This window comes from Tachysurus fulvidraco, chromosome 10 (assembly GCF_022655615.1).
Source record: "Tachysurus fulvidraco isolate hzauxx_2018 chromosome 10, HZAU_PFXX_2.0, whole genome shotgun sequence".
Classification (NCBI taxonomy): Eukaryota; Metazoa; Chordata; class Actinopteri; order Siluriformes; family Bagridae; genus Tachysurus; species Tachysurus fulvidraco.
In genome coordinates, this window is record NC_062527.1 from 25,936,821 (window position 1) to 25,964,326 (window position 27,506).

At 39.1% G+C, this 27,506-nt stretch overlaps 2 protein-coding genes and 1 long non-coding RNA gene across 12 annotated transcripts in view; 2 read left to right on the plus strand and 1 right to left on the minus strand.

The window, feature by feature from the left end:
* The window catches only part of LOC113647431 (zinc finger protein 239-like), a 52,757-nt gene extending 35,571 nt beyond the window's left edge, over nucleotides 1-17,186 (plus strand). For 2 of the 4 annotated variants that reach the window (XM_047819932.1, XM_047819931.1), the window contains exons 2-4: nucleotides 13,413-13,509; nucleotides 15,071-15,179; nucleotides 15,405-17,186. In XM_047819932.1, coding sequence (XP_047675888.1) covers nucleotides 13,453-13,509; nucleotides 15,071-15,179; nucleotides 15,405-16,345 — 1,107 coding nt within the window. In that variant the 5' untranslated portion in view covers nucleotides 13,413-13,452 and the 3' untranslated portion in view covers nucleotides 16,346-17,186. Of the gene's footprint in view, nucleotides 1-12,425; nucleotides 12,595-13,412; nucleotides 13,510-15,070; nucleotides 15,180-15,404 lie in introns of those variants that run through there. The other 2 variants (XM_027154151.2, XM_027154150.2) reach the window with 2 other exon arrangements.
* Nucleotides 17,187-20,134: 2,948 nt separating this feature from the next.
* Nucleotides 20,135-27,506, minus strand: part of LOC113647410 — a 17,243-nt gene continuing 9,871 nt past the window's right edge. Inside the window, exons 2-4 of one of the 3 annotated variants that reach the window (XR_007144272.1) lie at nucleotides 21,920-22,012; nucleotides 21,599-21,675; nucleotides 20,135-20,869 (exon numbers count right to left, since the gene is read on the minus strand). This is a non-coding gene — a long non-coding RNA (uncharacterized LOC113647410). Of the gene's footprint in view, nucleotides 20,881-21,598; nucleotides 21,676-21,919; nucleotides 22,013-27,506 lie in introns of all 3 variants that reach the window. The other 2 variants (XR_007144273.1, XR_003441661.2) reach the window with 2 other exon arrangements.
* LOC113647409 (sodium/potassium/calcium exchanger 4-like) overlaps nucleotides 23,692-27,506 on the plus strand; it is a 15,695-nt gene continuing 11,880 nt past the window's right edge. For 2 of the 5 annotated variants that reach the window (XM_047820185.1, XM_047820186.1), the window contains exons 1-4: nucleotides 23,698-24,468; nucleotides 24,664-24,689; nucleotides 24,773-24,826; nucleotides 26,788-26,852. The gene's annotated coding sequence lies outside the window, so the exon portion shown is untranslated. The other 3 variants (XM_047820181.1, XM_047820182.1, XM_047820183.1) reach the window with 3 other exon arrangements.

Here is a 27,506-nt window from a genome sequence, read left to right on the forward strand (position 1 = left end):
TCAATTCCTCGCTGGTACGTTGGAAGCGGTCCAGACACGATGATCCTCGTCGTGGGCACTGTGCTGCAAACCGTCTCCACCAGGGTGTTGAAGTCCCTCTTCAGGATCTCCGACTGCCTCAGGCTGGTGTCATTCGAGCCGACATGAAGAACCACAGCTCTGGTGTTTCTGCTCACGACTCTAGGTACCTGTGCAGAGACATATACAGACAGGATGTTTCTCAGCTTGGTGATATTTCTAAGGTGGAAGAAGGCTGTGTTTGTAATATGGTGATATGATTTTAAAGACAAGTTGCTGTCTAATAAACACCAGGTCTTTCACTGTCGAGCTACTAGTAACAGTACATCCCTCTAAATGGGAGTTAAGTTGTGAGAGTTTCTGTGTACTGGTTTTTAGACCTATAAGTAGTATTTCTGTCTTATTGGAGTTTAACAACAGAAAATTACAGTTCATGAAGTATTTTATCTCTCTAAGGCATTGAGTTAATTTGGACAATTCAGCTGTTTCATCTGGTTTTGATGAGATATATAACTGTGTATCGTCAGCGTAGCAGTGGAAACTAATCCCATGTCTTCTAATGATGTTCCCTAATGGAAGCATATATATCGAGAAGAGCAAGTCTAAACTAACCCTAGGTCCCTAGGGGAAACTAACCCTAGGTCCTAGAACTGATCCTTGAGGGACCCCATAATTAACTGGTAATAAACTGGAGGATTCACCATTTAATTCTACAAAATGGTATCGATCAGACAGGTAGGATCTTAACTGATAACTTTATAATTACTACAAACAAAACACAGAGAAAACTCCTCAGACCTGGATGAGAATGAGCAAACTTCTTTATTGGGGTCAATTAGCCAACAATTCTCTAAGAGAAATTGCCAAGTTGAAAAACCCAAAAAGAGCATCTTCATGCAATCAAAAGCAAAACATCCCCGACCCTCAGAAAATCTCCTCAATATATACCCTGGTTCTCCTAGGCGCCTCCTCTTTGGTTCCCAGTATTTCTTAGAAACCCACGGTGAATTTCCACCTGGTGACCTTCCTCATATCACCTTATTTACCGGCATCACCTCCTATGTTTTCTAAATACACTAACATCCTGTTCACTAATTTCCCCTTATTTCCCAGCAACTTTTACCCATATGCCCATTTATGGATTTTCCTCCCCTTAGTTCCCAGGACCTAGGTCTGGGAACCAAGGTCTTCTTCATTCTACATAACAGTTTCAGACACTTCAGAAGCCTAATTGTTTCCCAGCTCTTGTTTCAGCACTAAGCATCGTGATTAGCGTGAGGATGTTGTTTAAAATTTGGGCCCCTGCCCCATGTCCTGATGGAGTGAAGTCCATCTGTAGGACGAACGAGTGGATGGAGGAGAGGAAGCAGAGGAGAGTATGGGTTTAATGAGATTTTAGAGCAGTGGGTGGGATGGTTTTAATTGCTACTGAGGATAGGTTTAGTGGTATAGAGTTGGGTGCTCCGTGTGTGGGGGTGGGGGATGTTGAAACTTAATCATCTGTGTGTGTTTGTGTGTGTGTGTGTGTGTGTGTGTGTGTGTGTGTGTGTGTGTGTGTGTGTGTGTGTGTGTGTGTGTGAGCGCTTGTATTCTGTTGAAATCTTAGCCAAAATGGAAGGTTTTTTTTTGAAGATCTTTTGAAGATTTAGAGAGAGTTGGACTTCTGCTGCCAAAGAAAAAATACAGGAGCAAACATCAGACATCAGACATGATTTGGTTGATCAGCTACATTTTGGTAAATACAAAAAAAAAAAAGCCTTTAAAACCTAAATCAAGTTTGTGTTTTTGTGTATCTAATGTACTGTCTGAACTGAATCACATGTTTTTTTGTCCAGCGTGTAAATATTACAGTGAGAAGTAAAGGAGGCTGATGTGTGTATCCGCCATACCGTTGTGTCTCAGCGCCCCCAGCTGGACACTGCTGCCTTCCCCAGACTCTCTGTTTTCTCAGTCACCCATCTAAGTCCCCATGCTTTTGTTGACTTTGAAAAAAGATCACATAGCTTCCCCACTCAGCATGGGGGGACAAAAGAGCAGATAGAGGGGATACACAGAGTTTTACTCCAGTCAAAACCACATACACACACACACATATACACACACACAAACACACATACACACACAAACACACAGCTAACTGAGCTAATGTTTACATGCAGTCGTCTGTGTACAGATGGCTACTCTGAGCCGAAGGTCATGTGGGACGCAGCTTGGCAACTGGATCTTTTAGTAAAGCAGTCACTGCCTTTATTGCCCTGGGTTCCCGGAAAAGGAAAAGCCTTTTGTGTGACAAGGACAGGGCCATGGTGATAACATGGAAGTGCACAACAGACTGTAACTCTGACTGACTTTGATTCACTGGGTGACTGACTGACTGTGTGTCTGCGTGACTGACTGACTGACTGACTGTGTGTCTGCGTGACTGACTGACTGACTGACTGACTGACTGACTGACTGTGTGTCTGAGTGACTGTCTGACTGACTGTGTGTCTGCGTGACTGACTGACTGTGTGTCTGCGTGACTGACTGTGTGTCTGCGTGACTGACTGACTGACTGACTGTGTGTCTGAGTGACTGTCTGACTGACTGACTGACTGTGTGTCTGCGTGATTGACTGACTGTGTGTCTGAGTGACTGTCTGACTGACTGACTGACTGACTGTGTGTCTGCGTGACTGACTGACTGACTGACTGTGTGTCTGAGTGACTGTCTGACTGACTGACTGACTGTGTGTCTGAGTGACTGTCTGACTGTGTTTCTGTCTGACTGACTGACTGTGTCTGACTGACTGAATATATGTCTGTCTGACTGTGTGTCTGTCTGAATGACTGTCTGACTGACTGACTGACTGACTGACTAAATGTTTGTCTGACTGACTGACTAACTAAATGTTTGTCTGACTGACTGATTGTGTGTCTGTCTGACTGACAGACTGACTGACTGACTAAATGTGTGTCTGACTAACCGACTAAATGTTTGTCTGACTGACTGAATGTGTGTCTGTCTGACTGACTGACTGACTGACTAAATGTTTGTCTGACTGACTGATTGTGTGTCTCTGACTGACTGTGTGTCAGAGTGACTGAATGACTGAATAAGTGTCTGACTGACTGACTGACTGTGTCTGACTGACTGAATATATTTCTGTCGGACTGTCTGTTTGAATGACTGTCTGACTGACTGTGTCTGACTGACTGAATATATGTCTGACTGACTGACTGATTGTGTGTCTGTCTGACTGACTGTGTCAGAGTGACCGAATGACTGAATATGTGTCTGTCTGACTGACTGTGTCTGACTGACTGAATATATGTCTGTCTTCTGACTGTCTGTGTGTCTGTCTGAATGACTGTCTGACTGACTGAATGTGTGTCTGACTGACTGAATGACTGACTGACTGAGTAACTGTCTGACAGTGTGTCTGACTGACAGACTGACTGACTGACTAACTGTGTGTCTGCATGACTGAATGACTGTATGTGTGTCTGACTGACAGACTGACTAAATGTGTCTGACTGACTGAATGTGTCTCTTACTGACTGACTGACTGAGTAACTGTCTGACAGTGTGTCTGACTGACAGACTGACTGGCTGACTAACTGTGTGTCTGAGTGACTGAATGACTGTATGTGTGTCTGACTGACTAACTGACTGACTAAATGTTTGTCTGACTGACTGATTGTGTGTCTGTCTGACTGACAGACTGACTAAATGTGTGTCTGACTGACCGACTAAATGTTTGTCTGCCTGACTGATTGTGTCTGTCTGTCTGACTGACTGACCGACTAAATGTTTGTCTGAATGACTGAATGTGTGTCTGTCTGACTGACTGACTGACTGACTAAATGTTTGTCTGACTGACTGTGTGTCTGAATGACTGACTGACTGACTAACTAAATGTTTATCTGACTGACTGACTGACTAAATGTTTGTCTGACTGACTGATTGTGTGTCTGTCTGTCTGACAGACTGACTAACTGACTAAATGTTTGTCTGACTGACTGATTGTGTGTCTATCTGACTGACAGACTGACTAACTGACTAAATGTTTGTCTGGCTGACTGACTAAATGTTTGTCTGGCTGACTGACTAAATGTTTGTCTGATTGACGGAATATGTGTCTGACAGGCTGTGCACAAAAATGACAGGGCGAAAGCCTCCACTTCTTTTAGCGGTCATCCGTCTATCGCCTCCACTGCTAAAGGAAACACAGAAGGGAACTGGAACACACACTGGAACGTTATGAGTGTGAACAAATTCCCAAGACATGAAATTACTGGCTGCACCCGAGTCAATAAGTGCACAAACCTCCACATTCTCCCCGTGAATCTCGAGCTGCACACTGACTTGGGCGCAGCTCGGCGATCGGGGGGTGACGGAGCGTCGACTCACCGGGTTATTTCGTCCTTGCGGTGGTCGGGATGGGCAGGTCGGTGTCCCGGTTCTCCGCAGTAGAGGCAGAGGTGGAGCTGGAAGTGGCACTCTCGGTCCTCTGGCATGAGGTGTGTGTAGTCGACCTGCATGGGCTCGGGGTATTCGGCGCGTGCAGGGCGTGTGACGGCGTGCGGGGGAGTTCGTGCTCACCGGGAGTGCATGAGATTGTCCATTTGGATGGAGAGATCCACGAATTCAGATAGGCTCCTTCCCTCATCCCGGCAGGCCAGTTCAGCTTGGAGGCTTGGATTTAAACCCTTGCGGTAGAGCAGTCGCAGTGGGCGTTCCTCCCAGCCTGCTTTGGCGGCGAGAGTGCGAAACAATAGTGCATACTCCGCCGCGGTGCGATCGCCCTGCGACACGGACAGCAGGCACTCCTCCGCGCTCTCCCCAGAGGCGGAGTGGTCAAAGACCGTACGAAAATGGGCGAGGAAAGCCGTGAACAAGGGGAAGGCGTTCTCTCCCCATACAGCGGTGGCCCAATCCAATGCCTGACCCGTGAGCAGGGAGCGAAGGCTATACAGCTGTCTTCCGTAGCGTACAGGGTCGGTTGCTGCGCCACGAACAGTGAACACTGCATCAGAAAGCCCTGGCAACCTCTGGGTTCGCCACTAAACTTTTCCGGGAAGGCGAGACGGGGTCCGGTGGCAGCAGGAGCGGGATGCGGCGCAAATGCTGGTGCTGGGGGAGTCGGTGCGGCGGCGGCACCTTGTAGCCCTTGTAGCGCCATGGCAAGCTCCTGTGTGAGCTGAGTGAGGCGTGTCAGCTGCTGGTGATGACCGGCGAGCTGCTGGGCCTGACCGGTGATCTGAGTGGCGAGCTGAGCAACAGCTGCTGGATCCTCGGGCAGCGAGGTTTCCTGTAATGACGAGTATTTTAAAAATAGTTCTGTTTTCTCTATAATTCTAGGAGCGATGTATTCCTAGAAAAGTTACAGAAAACAAACAGTTGGGTTTTTTTTGTGTGGATAAAAACAACACCTTAAATTTTTAGCTGCTTATGAACAAGGACTTGGGGCGTTTCAAAGAGCAGAAATGGGTTTAATATCATCCTTTACTTTGAAGATAGAAACATTAGTGTGAAAAAAAAACCTTGTAAATAATCGCAATTTTAATTTTAATCGCAAAGTTTTTTTTGTTATCATTCATGAATATATTGCCCCTAGTAGGCTAGAGAAAATAGAAATACTGATGAAACACTACAAAGTCCTGAGCTGTGGAATGTGACATGACAAAGAAATTTAATGCTGAACATACAAACAGACACAACAAAACTGGCATCAATAAAGTATTAATAGTGTAAACTGAAATGTTTGTAAGGTGACGGTTGACATTTTTATATTTCCTTTGCAAAAATGAATTAATTTCCCCCTCAAAATCATGTGCGTTAGAACAAATATCCACCACATTTTGCTCCTGTCTTTTAATCTGCAGTGCACTATTTTTTTCTTGGCCATACGACACCCTTACTGTCATACAAATCTGAGCTTAAGCCCGAAGCCAAGTTTAGTTTTGAATTCTGACCTGCATCCCTGATCACTGGAGTCAAACAGATCGGTACTGAATGGAAACCTTCCATTGTATCACAGAGTTGTTGTTTTTTTATCTTCATGACTGCCTGCCCGCATTACCGCCCTTCAGCGGTTCTGCTAGATGTGGAACAGGTCAAGGGCGCTGCACCGACTGGCTCTGATTGGGTGTTATCTTGTCTAGGGGAAGCTGATGGTGCTAAATGCCCTAGAAATTCAAGCATACACTTAGAGGTCACGTTTGTTTGTGTGTGACTGAGAACGTGTTCTGTTAATATGCACTTTTTATGTTGATGTCATAGTTTTATTCAGACAAATCAGTGTTTACTATTTAGTGGATGTGCAGTTCTAAGAAATAAGGAAATGAAATATGAAATACTGAATAAAAAAGTACAAAAAGATTTAGAAAACAATATATGTTCAGAAATCAGAGTACAGTTATGACAATGTTCTGGTGCATATCGTATCAGAGATTCGGCCTCATCAGGACTGAGCTCATGGGATAGTTTTAAACATTACATCTAAAGAACAATGATGGTACTTAAACTGTGTCTGCAGTTCATCAAAAAAAAATGCATTAAAGATTTCCGTTCCCAAACGGAACTAGTTATAGTGTTCTGTCGCTACTCGATCTGTACCAGCAACACGATCGGTTCCGCGCATGTGCGAAATGACGTCACTTCCTGTCATCGCCGACGGCAGTTTCGGATATTAACATTAGAACTGACTTCTGGCAAGATGGAGGGCTGAACACATGTGCTCTCACTAAGCGGCTTAGTTATCTCCCGTTTTCTAACTTTAGATTAATTTAATTCTCAATTACACCTACCAAGAGTGATATTTCAGTTTTGTGTTACTGTCACAGGCCTCCAAAATGCGAAAATCTCTACAGACAACTCACCCAAGGATTGTTATTCCTCCGGCTCAGCGCGTGGCTCAAACTTCAGCTTCAGAAATGGAAACAGAGACTGATCCATTAGAAAAACGACGTGATTCCTCTCACTTTACACCCACTAAAACACTCGCCTCGAAAAAGCTAAAATGTCAAGAAGACGACATCACTAATGCTACTCTGCTGCAAGCCATTACTTCCCTGACTGCTCGCTTCGACTCACAAGACGAAGAGCTAGAAGAAATGACGAACCAAATGAGAAGCAACAGCATAATGATAGCGGAGATCTCCAAAGCTGTCGAATTTAACTCTGGCGAAATTAAAGAATGCAAAGAAAAGTGCAACGAGATGAGCAAATCGGTCCTGAAAATAACTTCTGCACAGAACGACCTGGAAAACAGAACGACAGATCTTGAACGATATAAGAGAAGATGGAATCTCCGGATCAACGGTATGACGGAAAAGTCTGATGAGGATGCCCGCAGCGAGGTGATTGGCCTGATTGCTGAAATTGCTCCGCACTTGATACAGAAATTGGACGATATTGTTGACACAGTGCACCGGATCGGTAAGAAGGGGCCAGGAAGACCAAGGTGATCGTACAATTCACAATGCGGAAATACAGGGACGAAATATGGAAATCAACGAAAAACTCTTCTATCTGCCTAAACCGTGGAGTCAGATTTGTGGAAGACTTCACGAGGGAGGACCGAAACGCCCGTGCGGTTTTGTGGCCTCTGATTTCTCAAGCGCGTAAAGAAGGGAAAAAAGCGTACTACAGAGGTCGATTTGGTTATATAGAAGGAAGGCGCATTGACCCAACAAAACCCTGCATTTGAACTCTCTTATGGGTAGGATGGTGTGAGAGATGATAATTTGGAGAAATACTAGGTTGCGAGGTATGTACTCGGTTAGTTGTCACCCAGTTAGTACATATCTGTTTTGAGTTGGCAATCAGTGTTTGTTTGTTTTCTACTTTTATAAGTGTTTTTTTATGTTTCCAGTTAAGTTACCGTTTTCATTACTTTCTTTAAATGTTCGGGGCATTCAAAACAAGGTCAAAAGAAAGGCTATGTTTTTATTTTGTAAAGGAACTGGTTTGCATTGTATTTTTTTACAAGAGACACACTCTACTGTTGCTGATGCTCCTTTTTGGTTGAGGCAATGGGGAGATAAAGTGTTACTAAGCCATGGATCCTCCCATTCTGCAGGAACTGCGATCTTATTTAACAACTGTCCAGGGAAAGTTATCTCTGTCAAAACTGATTCTAATGGACATTGGGTTGCAATTGTGGTGGATATTGAATCCGTCTTTTTTATTTTGATTAATATTTATGGTTATAATAATGTAAAACAAAATCAGCAGCTTTTTTTGTTTTTTTTGTTTTTTTGTTTAGTTCGTGATTTCAAGAAGTTATTCCCAACAGATAATATTGTTATAGGTGGAGACTTCAATGTTACACCAGATGAAAGTCTTGACAGACATCTACCTAAAAGTAGTACCCCTCAACTTAACTCTATGATTACAAATTTTTGCAATAATCTTAAAGTATTGGATGTATGGAGACATCTTAACCCTAACACCAAACAGTTTTCTTGGTTAGACCCAATGTCTCTAGCAAATCGAGGATCGACTATTGGTTAATTTCAGATAATTTGTTACATTTTGTTAAGCATTGCATTATTTCACCAGCACCCCTAACAGATCACTGTGCTATTGCCATGAATGTTACGCCAACACTTAAAATTTTACATAGTAAGGGATATTGGAAGTTTAATTCTGATTTGCTTGTAAATGAGGGATTTTGTGCTAAGCTAAAAGATTTAATTAGGGAAATTGAAAATAGTAATGACTTCAGTTCTCATAAAGCCAGGTGGGAATTCCTTAAATTTAAAATTTGTGAATTTTCTATAAACTATAGTAAAATGCTTGCCAAAATAAGAAGACAAAATGAACACACAATTATATCTGAAATTAATAAGTACTGCAGTAAAACTTCTCTGAGTAGCTCAGAGAAAAGTTACTTTATTTCTCTTCAAACACAACTGGATAAATTGCACATTAAAAAAGCTAAAGGTGCATACATTCGCTCAAAGGCCAAGTGGATAGAGGGAGAGAAGAGCACGTCCTATTTTTGTAGGTTAGAAAGAAGACGGCAATCCAAAAACAGTATTGTTTCCCTAATGGTTAATGATGTTGAAAATACTGATCCTAAAATAATAAGCAAAGAAATACATAATTTCTATAGTGACTTGTATTTGTCTAATTTTTCTCCAAAAGAGTGTGATGACTTTTTTTGGAAAAATTATAAATTTTATTCCTAAGATTGACAATGACCTAAGAGATCTTTGTGATGCACAATTATGTATGGAAGAACTCGATTTAGCTGTACAGAAAATCAAATCAAACAAATCGCCTGGTCCTGACGGCCTTACAGGAAATTTTTATAAATTTTTTTGGAATGATTTGAAAATGTTACTGTTTAATGCCCTTACTGAATCTATTGAAGATGGTTCATTGGGCCCCACAATGAGTCAAGGCTTGATTACACTAATCCCCAAACCAGATAAAGATCATAGATTTTTAGATAATCTCCGCCCAATCACTTTACTTAACAGTGACTATAAAATTTTCACACATGTCTTTGTCAATCGATTGAAAGAAGGACTTAATGGAGTAGTTAATGAGGTTCAATCGGGATTTCTTAAAGAAAGATCCATTCACAATAATGTAAGGCTAGTAATGGATATGGTAAAATACAATCACTTGATAGAGGATGATGGATATATTCTTTTCTTAGACTTTAAGAAAGCCTTTGACACGTTAGAACATAGGTTTTTATTTAAAGCTTTAGAAAGCTTTGGTTTTGGTGAGCACATGGTCAATATTATAAAAATGATCTATAAAGGTATGAACAGTTCTGTTTCTCTTCCTTATGGTACATCACAAAGATTTCCTGTTAGTCGTGGAATAAGGCAGGGATGCCCTCTGTCCTCTCTTTTGTTCATTTTGGCTGCGGATATGTTGTCTACTTTAGTTATTCATGATCAAACGGTACAAAAATTAAAAGTATTTGGTAAAAGTATAGCAATCAGTCAATTGGCAGACGATACTACACTGTTCTTAAAAAACAAAGACCAAATTCCTCTGGCTATTTCATTAGTTAATGTTTTTTCTGAAGCATCAGGACTCCAGTTGAATCTAAGCAAATGTGAACTCCTTGCTCTACATCAGAGTGATAGTGCTTGTTTTCATAACATTCCGGTAAAAGACAAAGTGAAATATCTAGGTATTACAGTTACCAAAGACCAGAAAATAAGTACAAAAGAAAATTTTGATAATAACTTGCAAAAAGGAAACCGAATATTAAATTGCTGGTTACAAAGAGACATTTCCATTTTTGGCCGAATTTTGCTAACGAAGACTGAATATTTATCAAGACTGATTTATCCCGCTCTTTCTTTGGCTCCTCCCTCAAATTTCATTAAAATATGTTCCCAAAAAATGTATAATTTCATTTGGAAGCACAAAGCCCATTATATAAAAAAGGCAGACACTACAAAATCCTATGAACAAGGTGGTTTGAATGTAATAGAATTTGAAAACATTAATATTTTGTTAAAACTTAAATGGTTAAAAATGTTTCTATGTAAAGAAGATTTTTTTTTTTTGGTTTACAGTTCCATCAGCTTTGTTTCAGGAATTTGGTGGAATTCAATTTTTTCTCAAATGTGATTTTGATTTATCCAAACTCCCAGTGAAACTATCAACATTCCACCAACAAGTACTCTTATTTTGGAAATTGGCACATACACACAATTTTACACCTCATAATGCTTTAATTTGGAACAACAAATATATATTGCACAAGAACAGGTCTTTATGCTATAGGAATTGGTTAAACAGGAATATATGGTCAGTGAGAGATCTAATGGATGAATAGGGTAACATTTTAGGCTATAATGCTTTGAAACATGGCTTTGCCCTTCACCCGAAAGAGTTTTTCACTGTTGTTAATGCAATACCTTCTGGAATAAAAATGCTGATGAGATGCCATCTTTCTTATACTGAAGTTAAACCTGTTCTTCCAGCATTATATATTGGAGATATGCAATTTAAAAGTGATAGTTGTTCTAATAAATATATAAGACAGGTCATTTTAAAAACCTGTTACCCCTGTCAAATTAAAAGAAACAAAACAGATCATATGTTTGAGAAGAATACTGTGATTTATCTTAGAACAGCTTATTTAAAATTTCCTGTTCCTCCTAAAGCTAAAGAAATACACTTCAAAATCTTAAATGAGATTTATCCTTCTTACAAATTCCTAAATCAGAAATTTAATATAGAAATTGTCCCCTGTTCCTTTGTGAAAGCCATTCTGAAGACACGGATCATATCTTTCTCTTATGCAATTTCTCCAAACTCTTCTGGACATCAGTTCAGGACTGGTTGACAGAAAAAAAGGTGGTTGTTGATAGTTTTGTATTTTCTTTACATCATATTTTATTTGGAGTACCTAAAGACTGCTGTGCTAATTCTTTTTTGCTAAATAACATTGTAATATTAGCAAAATATTTTATTCATAAATGTAGGTTCTTTAATTCCCCCCCACTACTTATTATATTCAAAAATGACTTAAAAAGTTTTTCCAAAGCCCTCAGTAAGATGAAAGGTCAGAGTGCTATGAAGCTGCTTTACTTATTGACATCATTCAATTTATTGTGATACTGCCTCTAATATTTACCTTTATTTAATTTTTTTCTCTTTTCTTTTACTCACTATTTAAGTTCATGTAAATATATATAATTTCAGATTTTGAAATTATATATATAGTCTGTTTTGTGTGCAAGTTTGTTTACTCTAACTTGTTTTTATGGTATTGTTGTCCTGAGCAGTCACTAAAATAATATATACAATTTTTAAGGTTAATATGTGACACAAAATTAAACTATAGTTTACATGTTACACATAATTTGGGAAATACAGATGTTTACATTTACAAAAACACAGGACTAAACTGATTTATTCAACTGATTTATTCATAAATTAATTTGTTCCCTCCCTCCCGGAAAATAAAAAAAAAATAAATAAAAATTGCCCTCAACAGGGTCATGTGTGATGAATTCTCTGAGGCAAAGGATGACTTTATGTTTATTTTTCAAAATGACATGGAAACATTTTTGTCCTACTGCATTGATAAAAAGGCTTAAATGTCAATGCCATGTTCCGTGAGTGAGGGAGGGAGTGAGGGAGGGGGGTTAGGGAGGGAGTGAACAAATTAATTTATGAATAAATCAGTTGAATAAATCAGTTTAGTCCTGTGTTTGTAAATGTAAACACACACATCTGTATTTCCCAAATCATGTGTAACATGTAAACTATAGTTTAATTTTGTGTCACATATTAACCTTAAACATTTAATATATTATTAGTGATTGCTCAGGACAACAATACCATAAAACACGTTAGAGTAAACAAACTTGCACACAAAACAGACATTAAACGAGAAATACAAATAAAGCGCTATGACAGCGGTAAGGATAGCGTTAATTTCCGAAACTGCGGGTCGGCGATGACAGGAAGTGACGTCATTTCGCACATGCGCGGAACCGATCGTGTTGCTGTACGGATAGAGTAGCGACAGTGTCCTTCCGGATGGATACATTGTGGTTAAGAGGACGGTGCATGTCGTAGGTCGCTCTGGACGATAAAGGTGAGGTAAGTGTAATAAAAATGTGACTTTAATCCTTATATTTACAACTGTATACGAATTTAAACTAATGTTAATGAAATAGTTAAGTGCAGTAACTGGAACGAACGAACGAGCATTATAATCGTATAATAAAGTGTTTTACAGCGTAAGGGATATTTTAAAAAGCGCGAATTACACGAATTACTTGAACATACAATGTTTTTTTCTTCTTTTAATGTTGCACGACTTGTAGTTTCGTCCCTTCACGATTAAACACAACACATTTCTTTATGCTAACGATGTTAGCATCGTTTCCTAATAAATACGTGATGGATGTTGTGTTTTCAGTCTCTTCTCTTTTATTTGTTTATCTATCTATCTATCTATCTATCTATCTATCTATCTATCTATCTATCTATCTATCTATCATTGCTTACAATTGTTTTTCGACATATGTTTAAAAAAAAAGGAAATTTAAAATTATTACATTAAAAAAACGTTAAAAAACGTGCTAACCGTTATATAAGTGCACGAGGCGGTTAGGGGTGGAGCAGTAGGGTTTGGACCTGGGCGTATTGGAGAAGGTTTTGTATTATTTGTTGATTATTTGATTCGTTGTAGGTTTACAGTCGTATGCAAAAGTTTAGGAACCCCTAACAATTTTCATTTATACATATTTGGGTGTTTTGGATCAGCAATTTAATTTTGATGTACTAAATAACTGAAGGACACAGTAATACTTCAGTAGTGAAATGAGGTTTATTAGATGAACAGTAAAGCGGCCTTCACACTGCACACGACAAACGACCGCCGATAAACCGGAAGTCATTCATTTCATTTACAGTTCAGTGGGAATTAGACACGGTGTGAAATCAGTAGACGGTATGTCCGGGCGCGCGAGAGGAAAATCACGTGGCAGAGAGACTGGGGCCCGAGGCGAGGTAAGGATGCAGCATTTATATCGTTTTAAACTAATATTGATTGTTAAAGTTTCTGTTTCTGGGTGTGCATCAGGAAAAGTGCTTTAGACAAACACAAGCTTTTAAATTAAAATTTTTATTTATATATTTTTTTTGTTATTCATAAACATTGTGCTTGTGTTAATAAGTGATTTATTTTTTTACCCTCACAACCTCAACAAAACAGTTTTTTAGAACATTATGTTCTATAAAAGGTGTAAATTAATATTAGGTGTTATTGGTTGAAATTCATGCTATGGTCGTATAGAAAAATCACGGTGTAGATCGACCACCTTAAAAATGCACAAGCGATGAGAAGACTTTTCGTGTGTTATTGTGTATGATACACAGGGATGCGCACAAATTTTTTAGCCAGGTTCTCAGGAGAGCACTTGGAGAATGGAACTGGTACTCACCCTTTGTGCAGCAAAACTAAACATCATCTTCCTCACTGCCCTCCTTATGTCCTCAATTTCAACTGTAGTACAGGACAAACTTACAGCCTCCTGGGCAGTGGAAGTGGTTGCACCTCCCTATTTAAGTCTGCGATGGGCTGTCTGCATCCATAGTTCTACTGCTGGCTTTGGGTCAAATGTATCTGTACTGATCTTTGACAAGTGAATTGTTCATTCAATGGACTGAAAGATGGGTATGTGACAGACGGGATCTGTACTTGTTTTTTATTATATTGAGGTGCGAGAAACCCCTCTCACAAGCAGCACTGCTCAGAGGAAGTGTAAGGGACAATTTAAGAATCTTGTAAATGTTGCAGTAACAATCTGGATCGCTCGTATTAACTATCTTCTTGACCAAGTCACACACAGAAGATGCTGCCAGTCGCTTTCCTGCTTGCTTTAAACGCATCCATTCTCTATAGTGGAGTCACTTGTATATTTTTTGCTCCACCTCTGAATAAATACAACTGTAATAGATTGACAACGGATCTATTAAACGTCACCCCCCCCCCCCCCCGATCAGCTGATTTCGCGCAGTTCTCAAGGGTGTGTGCCGTGCACAGAACATGCACAAGGGAATCCGGTCAGGGTATATTCTGGCAAACGGTTTCCCTATCGCAACCATTTGCCGTAGATTCGGTAAAATGCCGCTGCACGTACCGACATTTACATCTTCTGAGGTGGTGGAATGCCAAAGAAGCTACTTAAAGTTTGCTGTTTTTTGGACCTCTCTCACAGTATTAACCTCAATCTAAATCGATCTAAAATGGCAACTGTGCATTAACGCCCGTCAACGACGTTGGTACGCACATGAGCGTTTAGAGCATATTAACAGCGCACATTTTTCATTTTGGGGGCGCATGCGCATCTGCGCACCAGTTGTGTGCATCCGTGATGATACAAGATGGCTGGAGCGACAAGCCGTAAAAAAGCGCATGATGATTACACCGATTGCTCTGATATAACCGTTACTGAGGATAGTGTGGAGTAAGGGTAAGTGCGTAGTTGCTGTATATAGAACGGGATGGGGGGGATTTTTCAGCATGAATTTGTATCCAAAGCTTCTAACACACCATGTTTATACCCAGCAACCACCTCTGCCCCAGAAGGAAGCTCAAGCCGTGTGGCCACCACCGCCTGAGAGAGAGCTCCGAGGGAGGGGAAGACAGAAATCTGCCCCCGTGGCGGCGGCAGAAGGTAGTTTTTAATTATCAAAGTATCCTGACGTTTAGTTGATCTCAGACATTTTTCCTGTCAGGTTAAATAATTGTAATAAACATATGTGCTTATTAAGTACTAATAAATAGCCAATATTCTATAAATATTCATGCTAATAAGCAACTAGTTAAATGGCTCTAAATAAAGTGTTACTGTGCATGTTATGCATTAAACATGGTTAAACACACCAACATATTCTTACAGGAGAAAAGCCATATCACTGCTCGGAGTGTGGGAAGAGTTTTACGCAGCAGAGTAGTCTCCAAATACACCAGCGCATTCATACAGGAGTGACGCTGTATCACTGCTCGGAGTGTGAGAAGAGTTTTATTACACAAAGTAAACTCCAAAGGCACCAGCACATTCATACAGGAGTGAGAGGGTATCCCTGCTCGGAGTGTGGGAAGATTTTTACGCAGCAGAGTAGTCTCCAAAGACACCAGATCATTCATACAGGAGTGAGACCGTATCACTGCTCGGAGTGTGGGAAGAGTTTTACACGGCTGAGTAGTCTCCAAAGACACCAGCACATTCATACAGGAGTGAGACCGTATCACTGCTCGGAGTGTGGGAAGAGTTTTACACGGCAGAGTAGTCTCCAAATACACCAGCGCATTCATACAGGAGTGAGACCGTATCACTGCTCGGTGTGTGGGAAGAGTTTTACGCAGCAGAGTAGTCTCCAAATACACCAGCGCATTCATACAGGAGTGAGACCGTATCACTGCTCGGTGTGTGGGAAGAGTTTTATTACACAACGTGATCTCCAAATACACCAGCGCATTCATACAGGAGTGAGACCGTATTACTGCTTGGAGTGTGGGAAGAGTTTTATTACACAAAGTAAACTCCAAACACACCAGCGCATTCATACAGGAGTGAGGCCGTATCACTGCTCGGAGTGTGGGAAGACTTTTATTACACAACGTGATCTCCAAATACACCAGCGCATTCATACAGGAGTGAGGCCGTATCACTGCTCGGAGTGTGGGAAGAGTTTTATTACACAAAGTAAACTCCAAACACACCAGCGCATTCATACAGGAGTGAGACCGTATTACTGCTCGGAGTGTGGGAAGAGTTTTACGCAGCAGAGTAAACTCCAAATACACCAGCGCATTCATACAGTACATACAAAAGATTGACCTTTTCCTGTCTATGGAATATTTTATTTGTAAATAAATGAAAAGAAAAAAAAAGTTGCTAATAAATGTATTACCTTCTTTTCAGATAGGTTTAAAATACATAAAGTCTGTGTCATGTGTTATTTTTACATTGAACCATAAATCCTGTAATATTTTAAGCTCATTTTGGGGTCATTTGGTCAGAGATTCTACACAGACATTATCATTGGTAGGACTACAGCCATTATCGCCTGTAGTTTTTTGTCCTACCCGTTTTCATAAATTCCCAAATTCTGTGCAATGTATTGGATGCTAAATGTACTGTCCAATCATCGTGGGGATATAAGATAGTTTTAAACAATCCAAACGAAGGAAGGCGGGACGTGTCTGAATACGGGTGGGAAAACAAACATAAGAGTAACCACGAGCACAAACACAGCAATGCCAACCTAGCCTTCTAAGTTGATGCAGCTCTTCACGTCCGCGCTTTTTTGTTGTTTTTCTCGGCAATATTGGGGTTCCAAAATTTTACAGATGGATATCCGAGCGATATCCGTGTTTGAGCGAAGCTGTGAAGGAGCACCAGGTTTGTGTTCATAAATGATGCTAGTTAGCTTTAGCACTAGCATCCGGCTAACACTTTACCTCAGTCAGGGCTGTGTATGTTTACAGGTGTATTTACACACTGTTAGTGATTAATTTTAGCTAAAGAAGGCAGAAATAAAAATAATATTGTAATAGTTTTACATTAAAATGCTGTAAAGATTTTTTACTACATTACACTGTAATATATTATTTACCAATATATTCCTGTATTGTATATACATGATAATGAAATCTGAATAAAATGTAATTTATAGAATAATGCAACCAAAGTCAAAGCTGCTTCAAGATCATTTATTAACTGACAAAGTACATTCAAACAATCACACAAATGCTGTTTCAGCAAATCTTCCACTCAATCCTGAATATATCTAAAACAATGGCATCTATAAAACGTCTAAACAAGCTTTGTATTACATTTAAGAACTTGTTGAATCTGTGTTGGAACATAACATAACTTCTACATCTAGAAACACAAGTGTTCATTCACAGAATACATGAACAAGAACTTACATGTGTAACCATTCAAAGTCCATTAGTTTTCTGAGAAGAGTGCACACATGACGGTTGATGGTTTTGTTTCTTTTCTCAGAGGCTTTTCCACTTTTTTGCCTCCAACCTCTGTTGTGGCTGTCTTGGTGCCAGTGGGAGGGTTGATTCCAACAAAACATATTATTACTACAGCTACATTAACAACATGTTCACTAGACCCCATCCCAACTAAACTACTGAAAGAAGTGTTACATAAAGCTGGTGAGCCTCTTCTTAATATCATTAACTCCTCGTTATCTTTAGGTTACGTCCCGAAGTCTTTTATGTTGGCAGTTATTAGGCCACTCATCAAAAAACCTAACTTAGATCCTAATGAACTATCAAATTACAGAACTATCTCACACCTTCTGTTTATGTCTAAAATACTTGAAAAGGTTGTGTCTGTTCAACTGAGCTCCTTCTTACAGGAGAGCAACATCCTTGAAGAGTTTCAGTCAGGTTTCAGGCCCCATCATAGCACAGAAACTGCACTTGTTAAAGTTACAAACGACTTGTTCTTAGCTTCAGACCAAGACTGTATGTCACTATTAGTTCTACTTGACCTTAGTGCTGCATTCGACACTAGACCACAACATTCTTCTAGATCGCTTACAAAATTACACAGGTATTAATGGACAGGCTTTAAGTTGGTTTAAATCCTACCTGTCTGATCGATACCATTTTGTAGAATTAAATGGTGAATCCTCCAGTTTACTACCAGTTAATTATGGGGTCCCTCAAGGATCAGTTCTAGGACCTACCTCTGCTTTTCTCTATATACATGCTTCCATTAGGGAACATTATTAGAAGACATGGGATTAGTTTCCATTGTTATGCTGATGACACACAGTTATATATCTCATCAAAACCAGATGAAATAGCCACAGTGTCCAAATTAACTCAGTGCCTTAGAGAGATAAAAGACTGGATGAGCTGCAACTTTCTATTGTTAAACTCCGATAAGACAGAAATACTACTCATAGGTCCAAAAACCAATGCACAGAAACTCTCACAACTTAACTCCCATTTAGAGGGATGTACTGTTACTAGTAGCTCGACAGTAAAAGACCTGGTGTTTATTAGACAGTAACTTGTCTTTTAAAAATCGTATCACTCATACTACCAAAACAGCCTTCTTCACCTTAGAAACATTGCCAAGCTGAGAAACATCCTGTCTGTATCTGATGCTGAGAAGCTAGTTCATGCCTTCATGACCTCTAGACTGGACTATTGTAATGCATTACTAGGTGGTTGTCCTGCATCTTTAATAAATAGGTTACAGTTAGTCCAAAATGCAGCTGCCAGAGTTCTCACTAGGACAAGAAAGTATGACCATATAACCCCAATGTTATCATCTCTACACTGGCTACCTGTTAAGTTTAGAACTGATTACAAACGGCTGCTACTTACGTACAAGGCTCTTAATGGTTTAGTTCCCATGTATCTAACTAGTCTTCTAACACGTTACAATCCTTCACGCTCTCTGAGATCACAAAACTCAGGACTTCTGCTAGTTCCCAGAATATCTAAGTCTACTAAAGGTGGTAGAGCGTTTTCTTATTTAGCTCCCAAACTTTGGAATAGTCTTCCTGATAGTGTTCGGGGCGCAGATACACTTTCCCAGTTTAAATGTGTTGAAATGAATTTTCTTTATGGTAATTAATTTTTGTGCTTATTTCATTTTCCTTCTACCTTTCTCTTTCTATGTCGAAATGAATGTGTTCTCCCCCCCACTATGGTCATGCTGACCTGTGATAAGTGTGTTCTTGTTTTCTTGTTTTTGTACCCTGTGTTTCTGCAAACATAAGCAGGATGGTAAGGCTTGCTGATAACGTAACCATAATCTTAAGGGAATAGAAAACGAGGACTTCTCTGTCATGTAAAATTGTATTTCTGTGTTATATGTTATGTCATCGTCACCTCTTCTGATTTAATGTTCTTGATTTGAATCTATCCTGTTCCTTTAGTGCTCTTGACCGGATGAAAAGACAGGATAGGTTGACCTGCTTGTGAGATTACTTGCAGGACACTCAGTTTTTCTTTGCTCATGTGCAGGCCTTCTGACCTTCAATGCCTGGATAAGAGTTGTGAGGAAGCAGCATTCTAGCATTCCCCTATCTAAAAACTCATCTCTTTAGTCAGACGTACACATAATACATCCCATAATATCATGCACCAGTACATCAGACCAGCACATTTTTATGAACGGCAGATATGTTAATCCCTTTCCACTGCTTCTCTCTTTGTACCCATCCCGAGGCATCCAGACACTGTACCAGCTCCCAACATCCTTTGTGGGACGAAGCCTTTGGACGTCCACTGAGCCGAGGCCGACTCTAAGAATCCTGAGACATCTCCAGTTAGACTCTGTGGTACTCAGGAGATCCGAAGTCCATGATCCTTACACCAATACAACATTTAACTGACTGTATATTACAATCACACCCCCAGTGTCACCCATATGAGGATGGGTTCCCCCTTGAGTCCGGTTCCTCTCAAGGTTTCTTCCTTTACCAATTTAAGGGAGTTTTTCCTTGCCACTGCTGCCTGAGTCACCTCAGACTTGCTCATAGGGGAATAAATACATACACACTGTGAACTATATACATCTAATAATAATCTAGAATTTTCATTCTGTTAATTCTTATTTCTTTTATTATTCGTTAATTCCTTTATCATTAATTATGTTTACCTTCTGCTCTGTGTTTATGTTCTGTAAAGCTGCTTTGAGACAATGTCTATTGTAAAAAGTGCTATACAAATAAACTTGAATTGAATTGAATTGAACTGTCATCAAGAGATGTAGAGGGCTGACACTCATGTTGTGATGAGTTTGCAAAAACAGTTTCGTGTAGATGTTCAGGTTTACTGTTTTTGTGTATTCTTGAGACATGAGACGCAAATGTGGATTTAACACTAAATGTCCTCTCACAGCTCTTAAAAGGGCATTTTATCTCCCTGCCTTCATCTATATGGTCTTTTAAATGTCTAATGAAGTCCTTCAGGCTTGTACATGTGAAATGACAAACTTAAATTTGGCAAGTCAATGCTGTGTCTGTTTGGTCAAATCTGACACTTCTATGATACCTCTGATACCCTCTATGGTCTCTGTATAGATGAGACTTGAATGCTGAAAATTTTTTGAATGCACAGGAGCAATCAGGTACACCACATGTAAAGGAACAGTTTGGAACATTACTGTGTATTTCATATGCTGAGTAAAGCCTATAATAGTACTGCTCTCATGCTGACAACTTACAGTGATACACGTCTAAAAATACTTTATCGATAGCAAAGTCAATAGTGAAATATAGCATCCATCCATAAAAAAGGCAGTGTACAATGGGTTTTTCACCTTTTCTCATTTGTCCCACACCACCAGTCCTATGAAGTTAGCTGTTGCGATCGCTGCTGTCTCGTGCCTGAAAAAGAATGTTAAACTTAATTACACTCCAAGCTAACCAAATTTCACGTTTAAAACAACATTGCAAGCACCTATACGTACATGTTAAAAAGTGAACTACAAACTGGAAAATTAATTACATCTGACTATGTTGGCTAATGTTATGAAATATTTCAAGTCGAAATAACAGGCAACAACAGGCTTCAAATTGTTTCACATTAACTTAAGTATGACACAAGTAGTATGTTAAACTCTACATACCTCGCGCCTGAAACAAACATTCCTAAACAACGTTTAACGTCAACGTTTAACAAAGCGTAACATACAAAATAACATACTAAGCAAGCACCATTACACGATACTACATGAAAAAAGTGAACTAAAAATAAATGATAATATGGGCTACAGTTATGAAAGGTTTCTGGTCGAAATATCAGGCAATCACAGTCACCAAACTGCTGCACATTCAACTCAGATATAACGCGGGTATTATGTTAAACACCTTGACGTGCCCTTAGTAAGAAGTATAACCTGCCGAAATAAACTAGAAATTCGCACCATCTAACCATATCTTATTTTCTAAACTGGCAGCAAATAACGTGCGCGTTTATTTGTAATTAGTTTTCTTTAACAAGCACTTAGTTTCGCGTTCAATTAACAGCAATGCTCTAAAAACATTTTAGCACGCATCCATGATAAAATGCACAGCATGAACAATGTTTTTAATTGTTTTTTACCTTCAAGTTCGTTTAAGATTCGTCTCACCACCTTGCAGTCCAGCCAAGACCCGTGCTTTCTGCTGCCTCGTTCCCGCCTGAAACAAACATTTTAAAGTTAATGACACATAACTACCAAATGTAACATTTAAAATAAAGTACACAATTAACTTTTATATTTTGCTACATGTCTTAATGACACGCTGTTGTGAAATACAAATTAATAACATCTGTTATGTTTGAAATAGCAGTCGCTTATACCAGATATCACTATTTAAATGACCAAAATAGTGTATATTAGTTTAATATTTTACTATATTTTAATGATTTACGTGAACTTACCAACAATTTTGAATGATGACTCTTCGGTGTTCATGTCCATTTCAAACATAAATACACCCGCTCAATCCCATGATGCCATTTCACAATGAATTACTGTGAAAACACATGATATACAGTGGCAACACCTCCTGCCTGTAAATTCAATTACAGTTTAAATGAAAATATACTGTTAACAGCTGTAATACTTTGTTTTACAAATAATGCATTGTGAACTACAGTAAAAACTTTACATTTTGAAAAATGTAAAAATGTTAAAACAGGAAATTACTGTAAAATTTTGCTGTAGAAACTACAGCTATGTTACAGTGAGGATAACCATGTGTACGTTGTATGGCAGTTACATGTGATATGGCAGTTACTCCACTCCTAACATTTCTATTCACAAGTTACTCTTTTAAATTTTTGTCTAAGCAAAAAACAGAAAATTGGAAAACAGAATGTTGGCTTCTACAAAGTGACATAAAAATACCAATATCAATGTAGTTTATTTCTACATTATTACCTAAATTAAGTTGCGGTTCTTTCATCTGACGTGAAGACCAAACAGAATGAAAATACAATAGAAACTGTACGAAGACAAATGCAGTAATGTTACTCATTGTGGAACTGTGTCTTGGTTAAATGATAGCGATTTAGAGCTTAATTTAAAAACACATTTTAGATCTAATATGCATTTGCAGGTGAGTTCTTCACTCAGGCGGATGTTGGAGTAAAGACCATCGTTGGATCAAGACACTTCAACATCCTCTTCATCACTGGACTGTGTGGGATTGCTGCTGGACATGTGTGTGTGTGCTTCTTCTGTGTGTCTGTGTGTTTTGTGTGTGTCTGTCTGCGGTTGTTAGTTGTGGTTCTTTCACCCGACATGAACCTCAAACAGAAATCGCTGCCATTATTGTGATTGTGACGATCACTTTCTGTGAAAAAGTCTCAGTCAGATCAAACGGAGGTTGTACGCTGAGGCAGAGTGATGTCGGGAGTCGAAACACAACAGAGACAGGACGGTGTGCAGGAATACTGCTGCTTGTGTGAGGAGAAACTTCACCGTTTGTTGGTTTGATGCATGTTGCTGCAGGGAAGGATGTGTTTTTGTGGAAGGGTTTTCTTCTATTGACTGCCGTAAGTCCAGAAAGAGAAAATTTTTTTTGTTAACCTTATTTCTGCAGCTTTGCATGTCTCTGTATAAAGTGTTTACTCCTTTAGCTGCACATGTGATTTTAAATGTGAATGTTAACAGTGTTCTAGTCTAGTTAATTGTTGACTCTCTCTAGGACCTAATCAAGGTTGTCTCCATGGCAATTTGCTGTGTATCGCTATGACAATCTTGCGGACTGAGGCACCAAGATTGGATGCTGGGAGCGACGACTCTCCAGGCCTACACTTTTACACACACACACACACACACACACACACACACACACACACACACACACACACACACACATATATAAAGATATGCACTTACCCCCCCACCCCCACCCCACGCCTTCGCCGCTTCGTACCGCCAGTCTGACAAGCGGGTCTGTGACCAGCGCCGTAGATAAAGGCTGCAGGCCCTGATGGCTGCTTGCCTGTGCTGGATGACCTCCACCCCCACTCCCCTCCCCTGTTGCAAGTCGTGTGTTTATGGCGTACTGTTTATGTGCTTATGTTGCTGAGGTGTTTTTCCTGTTCCCACACTGTACTTCCTCTGGAGTATAGTCTGGGGGTTGTTTTTTTTCTCCTCCCTTCCCTCATGTTATGCTGTATTTCTTTTCAAATTCCCTGTCTTCCTGTCCTGTCCCCCCCTTGTCATATTGTATGTATTGTATGTTGGACAGGTTGATGGCTAATTTCATGGTACTTGTGACCAGTGACAATAAAGGCTACTACTACTACTAATTTCTTAGTATTTGTATAATCAGTACAATATAGCAGCTTCTCCCTAACTCAGGCTCATAGCCATGCTAGCACAGATTAGCATCAACTAATTAATCAGCTCCTTGAATTGCTATGTAACAACGTGATGGTAAGTACAGACCCTTAAAGATTTGATCCAGTGCTTCCTTAAACAGAACTTGAGTATTTCACCAGTAGGGGGCACTGAAGAGCTTTTTCAGAACTATTACCCGCATAGAAAAAAGTTAAAATTAGTCATTTTAAGTCAGAATAACTTTCAAAATAACTTTTAAAGAATTTGGTTCTTTAGACAGTCTAGACTAGACAGCCTTCCTGCCAATTTGGACTGAATTGTGTCCCAGAGTAAAGTTTGGAGAGAAAGGAATTGAAGAGGAGGTGAATCTCTTTCCCATTCAGTTGTCTAGGCTTGTTCCATTCTGGTCTGCTTTGTTTTTATCCATTTTTTTTTTATTTATGCATCTATATACACATGTTTTTGTTCATGATCATGTGAATTAATTGGTCTGTGTGTGTGTGTGTGTGTGTGTGTGTGTGTGTGTGTGTGTGTGTGTGTGTGTGTGTGTGTGTGGTGTCAGGTGCTGCTGTTGAAGAGGTGGGCTGTGATTCGGGACTCAGTCACATACATGCTGTCTGTTGTGGCACTGATTGGTGTAAGTTCTGCTGCAAACACAAATTCAGAACTCCATGTGTTCAGTAATATCTCAGTAAACATACACACATTTCATCAGTTTGATCAGATCTGTAGACCTCATTTGAACACACACACCATTGTGTGATGTCACTTTGACTTCCTTTTTGTGCTCTAATATTTCTAGTCATCTTACTCTGTTCTTTTTCTGCTCTAGATTACCCATGATGGGAAGATCGTATGGTGAGTGTGTGATGTGTTTCTGCTGATTGTTGTTGGTGTGATTAGCAGAATTGGACCTTTTCACACCGTCTTCTTCTTTGCAGGTGGGAAAGTTTGCTGTTGGTGGTCATGTATGTGGGATACATTTTGATCACGATGTGAGTACAGAGGATTTATATTATGGATAATTTTTCTCCCCAGGTTGGTTCCCTTATACTTGCTCTCCCACCAGCTGACTGCCCCATAGCGTATAACAAATACCAGCTAGGGACAGTGAAGCCTCCCATCCTTCCTCTGACGCATCAGAAGCTGTGTTAAAGTTTAGTAGGTAGACGTGGTTAAAGTCCATCAGTATGTGTTATGATTTCTGATTAAATATGTTCCAGTAATGGTGTACATATAATATTTGTGTAACAATATTATATGTACACAAATATTATATGTACACCATATAATATTTGTGTAACAATATACAGATGTACAGTTTGACCAGCCATATGTTGCTCGGTGTTAATGTCACCTGTCAGCAGTTGTAAAGGAATAGCTGATTGGTGTGTGTGTGTGTGTGTGTGTGTGTGTGTGTGTGTGTATATATATATATATATATATATATATATATATATATATATATATATATATATATATATATATAAAGGCAGTCCAGGATTTGTGAGCACAGAAATGAACGAAAAATCAAGCAAATTCCCTGATATTTAGTGGAGCATTAACACAGACTTTTTGCAGATTTGGGCCAAGACATCATGTGATATCACAGTGCACTAAAGCCAAAGCCTCTTTGATTACTTTCTATGACACACTACACTTGACGCACCTTAATTACATACATGTCTTCATTGTAAGTAATTTAAAGAATCATGTGCTTGCAATTTTGCCAATCCAGGTCCCGTCTTCATAAAGAATGACCTCAGACAGCTCCTCATATAGCTTAAACATTTCTAACTAGGAATCTTATGTTAAGAGTGATTCAGGACCGAACTCGGAGCATCTCTGAGCAAGGACAATACATTTATCTTAGAGAGGAGGCGGGGCTTAACCCTGTTACTAGGCATGCCACATTCTTTTGAAGCCTGTGATTGGTTGTCTAATAAAAAAGTGTGCTTTTAAAATCTGGTCTCTTATAAGCCATTACGTTGTCTCTATGTTAAGATATTTAAGGCTATATCATGCAGGGATTCCCTTCGTGACCGATCATATTAGAGATGTTCTAACAAATTAAATTTAAAATAATACATTTTGTTCATGTAAACACCTATGAAACAGCACAGAAATGTCGTAGCTCCAAATGAGAGAATTTTGGCTGTTTCTGAGATGTTGGTGTATCTCTAAATGACATGGCAGCAGAATATCTGGCATTTCTGTACTGTGTTGATGTAATTGTTAAAATATGATGTCACAAAATAAAATAATCCCTACACGATCTAATCTGTATCATCTTATTAACTCACTATCGTTATTAAATATTGTATACAACACATTTCTGCTCCTTCTGCACCTTTCAGCCATTTTCTCCTCTGATAAAGAAACTCTTTAAGCCTCTTAAATGTCCTCCTCACGTCTAACACTTTTTGACCTTAAGCACTCTTTTAAGGGTTAAGATGCTTCATGAATAACTTTTATCTTTTCTGGGATCTTCTCCTTAATTTCACGGGGAAACGACCACAATCCTAAGAATGTTAAGCAAGTCTTTTCTAAGAATTTTCATATACAAGGGCCCTGAAGTTTTTGGGACTTGAAGTGAGTGTGTGTTTAAGTCAGCTATAAGCCGAATATGAAAACGTATCACAGCTGACAGGACGATATTTTGCTGAGGATGAGAAGAAATTTGGCTCATCATAAAAATTCTGATCCAATAATGAAACAGGCTAAAGGGAGTTTACATCATTTGAATTTTCATTGAAAATGAAAATATTTGCTGTTCATTGAGGTAGAAAATGAGCCACGGCATTAAGAAAACTCACCATCGTCACTCTGTGTGTTGGCACTGATGAATGTAAACTCTACAAATATTAAAAAATAATTCCATAACTTAGTGCACATTTTTTTTAGTTCCCCTAACACTTGATTTTTTGTGTGTATCTCTGTTTGTTTTCTGTCTCAGATTTAACTCCCACATACAGACTTTTTTCGGGATCGAACCATCAAGTGGACACGAGCGAGAGAACGGTAATGATTGTTGTGCTTCTGTCTCCGATGACCCTTCGTTTCCTTTGCTGTGTTCAGGTAAAGGTTAAACCGACAGGCTGATCATCACTCTCTATTTAAATGACATTTAAGTCCATCTTTTAGTTCTATAGTATATAAGGTTAATGAGATCCAAAGAAGGATTTATGTATTGATTTGTATCGGAAAATTAAAACGGATTTATCTGAGAGAGAGAGAGAGAGAGAGAGAGAGAGAGAGAGAGAGAGAGAGAGAGAGAGAGAGAGAGAATGAATAAGAATCAAGAGAACTAATAAAAACACAAAACCTGTACATTTAGTTATTATTGTGTTATGATTATTAATTTAAAAAAACCTTGCCAGTATCAAACAGTGTATATACAGTTGTCAAAGTTCTAGCTTTTTTAATTAATTATATAATCTGGTAATAATAATAATAATAATAATAATAATAATAATAATAATAATAATAATAATAATAATAAATGTGATTTAGACAAAAAAAGATAATCTGCACTACTTTACTTAATGTCTAATCAATAAACATGCTTTTGATGTTCTCAGCAGGGACATAATCGTGTGTGTGTGTGTGTGTGCACAAATGTGTAAGTATTGTATATATCTGTGTGTGTGTGTGTGTGTGTGTGTGTGTGTGTGT